Source organism: Chenopodium album, chromosome 17 (assembly GCF_948465745.1).
Source record: "Chenopodium album chromosome 17, dcCheAlbu1.1, whole genome shotgun sequence".
NCBI lineage: Eukaryota > Viridiplantae > Streptophyta > Magnoliopsida > Caryophyllales > Amaranthaceae > Chenopodium > Chenopodium album.
Genome location: NC_137850.1, coordinates 3,941,490 through 3,948,933, shown reverse-complemented (window position 1 = coordinate 3,948,933; position 7,444 = coordinate 3,941,490). Strand labels below are relative to the sequence as shown.

At 36.3% G+C, this 7,444-nt stretch overlaps 1 protein-coding gene and 1 pseudogene across 1 annotated transcript; one reads left to right on the top strand and one right to left on the bottom strand.

Moving 5' to 3' along the window:
- Positions 1–1,719, top strand: LOC145588524 (ribosome-inactivating protein PD-L3/PD-L4 pseudogene; annotated as a pseudogene).
- A 757-nt stretch (positions 1,720–2,476) lies between these two features.
- Positions 2,477–4,716, bottom strand: LOC145587429 (putative F-box/kelch-repeat protein At3g17570). The gene is made up of 3 exons (XM_081644167.1): positions 4,567–4,716; positions 4,381–4,456; positions 2,477–3,892 (listed from the first exon to the last, which is right to left on the bottom strand). The coding sequence occupies exons 2-3, from the start codon at positions 4,452–4,454 to the stop codon at positions 2,695–2,697; spliced, it is 1,272 nt and encodes a 423-aa protein (XP_081500293.1). The 5' UTR covers positions 4,455–4,456; positions 4,567–4,716; the 3' UTR covers positions 2,477–2,694.
- Positions 4,717–7,444: the final 2,728 nt, after the last annotated feature.

Here is a 7,444-nt window from a genome sequence, read left to right as displayed (position 1 = left end):
ATGGCACAGAACTATTTCATTCAGGTTTTTTAATCTTAAATGCTTATAATGTCACAACTTATATAAGATTTTCGTGTAATATATTTGTGGAATTGTGGGTGTAGGATTAATTTAAAAATCAAATACTTTTTCATACAAAAGTAGATACAAATATACATGCTTTCATATCTGGTGTAATCTGGTACTACGGTAAGTTGCTAACCCATCAAAATTAAGCTGCTATGGTTGAAAAGACTCGTCTCTTTTGTTTTCGAAGAAGTGTGCATGCTGCATCTGTTAGGGAATTGTCTATTATGATTTCATTATCTACTTTCTGTCACTTGTGCAGTATGTTAGACATGCTTTAAGCTGTTCTTGTTATCTCGCTTGTTTTTAATTTTTCTGAACAGTCTGCAATAAGATAATGCTATAAGGGGATGGCTGTTATGTTAGGGAAAGTTGGAAATGAGTGTACACTGCATTTATGCCTTGTGATTGGTTACTACATTGAGGAAAGTTGAGTATGTGTGTATAGTGCATGTTTACATTGTGGTCGGTTGTTTAACATAGCAATATATGAGCACATACACCACTTCATCCAATCTGATTTCCCCTAATAGAAAAATTATACGTATTTGATTGCGTCTTCTATCCTAAAAATACCATTTTCTTATCTTCGTTCCCCCATATAACAGATAGGAAATGAACGAAAGGGAAGTTATAATTTCAAAAGTAATTGAGGGGAGGTATTGAGAGAAACAAGTTTGCCTTTTCAATTTCTTTCAAATTCTGTGCATAGGTTCAAAATGAAATTATCAGTTGCACATATAATTATATCAATATGGCTTCACCAATTGGTTGTTGGTGTAGTGGTGATTGGGACTACACTTGGTAGGGAGGACCCGTGTTCGATCCCCGCAACAACAATCGGGAGGGGGACTGGAACCTAACCACCCAGAACTGATCCTCGAATCCGGATTAGCCCAAAGGGTGAACCGGATGGAACACCAAAAAAAAAATATCAATATGGCTTCTACAAGTCTCGTCAGAGTTAATCAGCTTGGACCTGCAAACTCCAACTGCAGACATATATGCCAAATTCATAAAAGAAGTGCGAACAAAAGCTCCAGATGCAAAACTTAAGTATTACGAAATTCCTATGATGCCACCTCCTTCCCCTCCAACATACCACAGTGGAGCTGTGATCAGTTTGAGGGAAAATACAGAGCACATTTTTTTAATGATGCCCCTCTTAATGCCATTAATGATCAGTTCAAAGAGGCAAAAATACCTCTTCGTTTCACTCTTCACTACAGTTCTAGATATGGAGCAGCTGAAACAAAAACTGGAATCAATAGAAGAAAGGCTGGTTTGGGTATCGGAAAATGGAAGAATTCAATCAATGCAATCAACAACCAAGAAATAGATGAGAAAAAAGAGGCAATCTTTCTTATTCTATCAATTCAAATGATTTCAGAAGCAGCCAGGTTCAAGTATATTGAACAAAAGCTAATCCAAAACTTGCAAGGTTTTACTCCAGATTACAAGGTGTTGAATCTGGAGAATAATTGGTCAGCAATCACAAAAGTAATCACAGATTCGAAGGATGGAAAATTCAAGTCTCCAATTACTTTGAGGGATGCAAGTGATAAACCGTGGAAGGTGGATACAGTTGAAGAAATTGCTCCAGACATTGGACTGCTGTGTTATTATTTAGGTTCAGAATCAATTGTACTCTAGAAATACCATATGCAATGTCAAAATCATGTGATTAGAATAAAAACTTAGATGCTTTTGATTTGTTCTTCCTTATTATGCTGTAAGTTAAAGTTTAACATGGTTTGTTATACTTCTACAATCCAATAAGCCTGCTTATTGAAATATTATATTCTGTTGGAGGTTTCACTTAAAATTTTCGAGGCAGCATGGTATGAGTAGATCCTGACTCTGCATCTGCATCTGCATCATTCCCTTCTTATCCAATGAACCTGCATGACTGTAGTTTTTTTAAATATTAATAAATAAGAGAAGAAGAAGAAGGACATGGTTAAAGTTTATTGAGCTCTGCAAAGCATACATTGGTTTCCAAAGTAATCCTAGGAATAATGAGTAATGACCAATGTCAAAAGTTTCTCATTGTCAACCTTGAAGACTTGATAATGCTAAATCATCTAAAGATGGAAACGAAAGCAAACAATTGTCATGCAATTGCAACAAACCAAAGTTCTCAGATTCACCAGAACACATGCAGAAAATAAGCTGATGTATTTACAGAGTATTGCTCTGCCATGTTAAAAATCTGCTTTAGGTTCTAATAGTAGATCATGAGGAGATAATGTCGATTATTATCCACCTTTTTGTTGATCAGCTAAAACTACGAGTTTCTTCGTATATATGTATATGAACATATCTCCAAAGACAGTTTGATGTATATAGATATGAATGTTTAATATATAAATACAGTAAAACTTCAGAAAAACCAGGAGAAAAGAAGTCTAGTTTTTATTCTTTGATGATACAACACAGTACATCAAGTCTAGCTTTTATTTATCACATCCTTGAAAAAGATAACAAAAATAACGTTGTATAACATCCATTACAGCTTCTGACTTATTCCACTCTCAGAAAAGCAGAACAAGCTTACAGAATACTTTCACCAAGAAACACAACATAGATAATCAAGCATGACATTTTTGTGGAGTAGTGATTAATGTCTTAAAGCCTAGGGTTGGTCGTTTCTGCTTCAGCTTCATGACATTGATGTGATTGGCTGCTGTCCTTGAGTGAAACCAAGCTTTCCCTGTAAACAAAAATACCTTCACACCGAAGACCATGGTGAAATCCAAGATCCCTTGTTTCTTGAGTGACAGGATCGCTTAGGATTAGTCTACCATCATCAGAATCCAATATAAGATTATCATCCTTCCAATGACCAAGTGGGCATCGAATACCAGACAGAGGTCCTATACTGAATTTCTTGGTCCACAACCCCTCATTCAACATCCACACAACAAAAGACTTGTCGATCTCATGAAGAGTTAGATAAGCAACGGAATTATGATAGATTGCAAGACTCCTAGATGCCGGCTTTTCATAAATGGGTGTATGTATCTCTTGAAATGTATTAGTGGCCATGTCAAATGAAATGACACAATCATTTTCGCCCTTAGGTCCACTAGACAACAACCAGTAATAGCTTCCATCAAGAAATTTGTAACATTGATTTGTTCCCAATTCAAACTCTTGAATTTGGGATAAATCTCCACAATAAGTCCAAGAATCAGTCCGCAATGAGTAGACAAAGACGGATGCAGGTACAGTGACAGCTTCAGCTTCATAGTCTTCAGGCCAATAACATTTAATAACAACCACCTTATAGTCTTTAGTGAGCGGATCAAATCCCAAACCATAAGCTTCGCAAACAGAGTCAGTCAAATTGCTTGGGAAATTGGGCTTAGTGATTACTGGAGGGAGGAGTTTGAGCTCATTAGTGACAGGATTCCACAAAGCACGTTCAGCGAAATCATATTTATATAGATAATATATGCCATCACAAGGACCACAAATGTCGGATGTACCCATAGGCCTGAGATCAATGGTCTCAGATGCAAATACTTTAGGTGTTTCATCTATTGATAACTGAAACGTCTCAAGTCCAGCCATGCATACAGGAATAGGATACACAGCGAGGAGACAACCATGCCAACTATGGTCTTTATGATAATAGTTTTGTAGGTGCTTGGATATGAAATCAGAACACGAAATAAGAGAATACCAAGATTTGCACACACACTTGTATCGCGACAGGTCTGTCACGGGCAGCCTAGACAATATCTCTATCAACAAATCTTTAGGCAAACCACCTCTATCATCAGTTGCACCTACCATTGTCCTCTCATGTTCAACTTCGTTTCTACATGATCGCGAATAACCAACATTAGTATTCATACCAATCACTCATCAATTATTTTTAGTGTCCTAAACCCCTATAAAATATGAGAAATATATCATTAACAATAGAAAAATTTGATTTTTAACCCCACAAAAAACCTTGAAAATGTTTTTCATCACTAACAAAAAAAAAAAAAAAAAAAAAAAAAAAAAAACTTTAACACTACAAAGAAGAATGAATTTTTTTTCTATAGTGTTAAAAAACAATTTTGGTTTTATGATCTTAAAAATCAAAATTTACCTAACAATATATGATTTCTCTCAACAAAAAAAACAATTTATGATCTAATTTTGCCAAATTTTAGAAAATGAATTCCAAAGCTGCCCAAAAATGAACATTTTAACAAAATATGCAAATGTCATTACCACGAAATTAAAATTTTAAAAGCAGGCAAAATTTCCAGAATTCAAAAAAAAAAAAAAATAGGGAGATAAAGATGAAAATATCACCTTTGAATGAAGGGGTAATTCCCTTCTTTTTTCCGATGAAATGAATAAGTATAACGTTGTAAGGTGAGCGCCATTGCTGTCATTTATCATTTTAATAAACAAATCAGATTGAATCAATTTCCACTTAACCTAATTCTAATGAAATACGAAGTAAATAAATTGGAAAAAAAATTCCAGAATTCTTACCATTCAGGCTGCGAGTTCAACAAATACACATTCGTTCAGCTTTCTTTCTCTTGTTACTTTCGCCTGAAAGAGGGTTTTCGTAAGAGATGACAAAGCTGAATCCCAACTTAAAGTTAATTTTAAGAATATGACTAGGGATAAACATGGGCACGGGCCGTGCCCGTGCCGCTGCGGGCCGTGCCTGGCCGTGCCGGGGTGGCGGCCGTGCCGTGCTGGCTCCGCGGCGGGCCGTGCCGTGCCGTGCCTGAAATTGGCACACCCCAGCCCACGGCACGGAACGGCCCACGTGCCTAGCGGGCCGTGCCGTGCCGGGCCGCGGGCCAAACCGTGCCTACCTTAATTTTTTTTTTTTTTTTAAAAAAAAAAAATAAATGTTAAAAAAAAACGAATTAAAAACAAAAATGCATATAATAAAAAAAAATACTAGTGCGATAATCCGAAAACACAAAAAATTGAAGAATAACTTATTTTATTATATGACGGTAGCCGGTACGAATGTACGATAATTCAATAATACAAAATTACAAAATAAGTAATGATAATTAAAAATCGTACAATAGTGTATGAATATTGAATAACTTCATTTATTATACGGAATACGAAGTTCGATAATACAAAAAGAATACAATAGTGTATAATGTAAATATGTAATCATGTAATTATTATTGGTCGTCTTCGTCTTCGCCTTCGTCTTCATCTTCGCCTTCGTCTTCATCTTCGTCTTCGTCTCCTAGAGGTTCAAGGTCATGCGCCAATTGAGTGGATTGAGAAGTATGAGAACTAAAAGAAGTCGACGTTCCTTCATCGTCGTCGTTTTGTGCATAAGTACGATCTTGAGAACGAGTTTCGGCATCCAACCAATCCTTGAAGCAAACACACATTTCAAGTGTTTCGGGTTTTAGTCTTGTTCTTCTATCGTCTAGAACTCTTCCCGACGCACTAAAAGCTCTTTCGGAAGCAACGGAGGAGACTTGGATAGCAAAAATATCACGAGCCATTGCCGACAAAATTGGATGTTTCACGGCTTGTGATTTCCACCAATCGAGGATGTCGAGGCCAAACTTCTCTTCATCGTCCATGCCTTTCATGAAGTCGTAACTTAAGTACATTTGCAACTCCGAAACATCGCTTTGTGTTCTCCTAGATGATGATGATTCTGTACCTGAATACTTAGACATCAAGTTAGCAGCTTGTGCAAATAAACCTTTGGCCCGTTTACTTACATTTTTGGATGTTTGAGAAGGGGCAAATCGAGACACGGTTCCATATTTACTTTCATAAACATTATATAAATTAAAAAACTCATCCGTCACCTTATTCTTAAAAGTTTCAACATCATCTTCAAAATTCATGTTACTATAATAAATATCAATTAATAAAAAGGTGCCATCATATTTTTGTCTAGGATCTAAAATAGAAGCAAAAATATAAATCATAGGAATATCGGTGTAATATTTACGCCATTTATCCTCCATGGATGGAAGATATCCACGATAAACATGTTGTGATCGGTGTTCCGCAAAAAGTTGTGCAAGTAAACATGCATTGCTAAGAAAAGAATGAGCACAAGGATTATATACAGAAGAAAAACAATGTGTCATACCATATAGTAATTGTAAAAACTGCATATATTTTTCACAATTAGCCCAATCATCTTCAAGTAAAGCATTTTGTGGAAATTTCATATTATAAAAAAGTGTTAAATGAACCTTGTACTCGATTGCCCGACTCAACATTTCATAGGTGGAGTTCCACCTAGTTGGACAATCCGGTGCTATTTTTATGGTTTTTATCCGTTGTTGCCTGCAAAAACCTTTCCATTCTTGATATCTCATGTTAGAGCTATTAATAGTGCAAATAGCATTCCTTATTTTGTGATAAAATGGACCAATTGCTTGTGTTCCATCCTTCACACACAAGTTAAGAACATGACAAATGCATCTAACATGAAGTGCATCTCCATCTAATATAACATCGTTCAATTGGGATTTGACCAAATTCGCACTATATGTCATAGAAGTTGCATTATCGAAAGTCATAGACATGATTTTATCCCTAAGACTATATGCATCAATAGCTTCCATTAAATGATGTGAAATGTTAAGACCGGTATGAGGGTATTCAAGCATTTTGAAATGAATGATGCGTTTTTGTAACATCCACTCATTATCTAACCAATGACAAGTAACACATAAATAGTGAAGTCCGTACCCACCATCCCATGCATCGGCGGTTAAAGAAACTCTACTAGGAAGATTAGCTAATTCATTTACTAATTTCAATTTGTACTCTAGATAAGTCTTCATGGCAGCAGATCGAACGGTTTTTCGGGAGATTTTTTTGTGTTTTGGTTGTAGTGCTCGGTTAATATAGTTGTTGAAGGCATCATTTTCGGCGAAAAGAAAAGGTTATTCTGCATGTACAATCATTCTCCCAAGTTCATCCCTATCTCTCTCGTAATTGTAAATGAAACCTTGTGGATGGAATTGAGAAATTTTAGGTTGGGTTGGATCACTAGATGGTCCACCACATTTTTTTGTATGTCTAGTAAGGTGTCCCGTCCCTCCCTTGGTATCAGCCGAGAAAATTTTACCACAAGTCCGACACTTGCATTTTTTTCCATCTTTACTTAATTGATAATGTGCCCAACATTCACTCTTTCTTTTGGTTTAAGCAAAATCCTCTTCGGTACACCACTCTAATATGTTAGGATTTTGGGTGGATGGTTCACTCGACCCGGAGGCTTGTGTTTGGCTACCTTGGGAAGAAGGAGGAGGAGGAGGAAAAGGAAATTCATATTGTTGAAATTGGGTTTGTTGAAATTGGGTCCAAGGAACCATATCATCCATTTGTTCTTGCCCTCCCGTGTTTTGGGGAT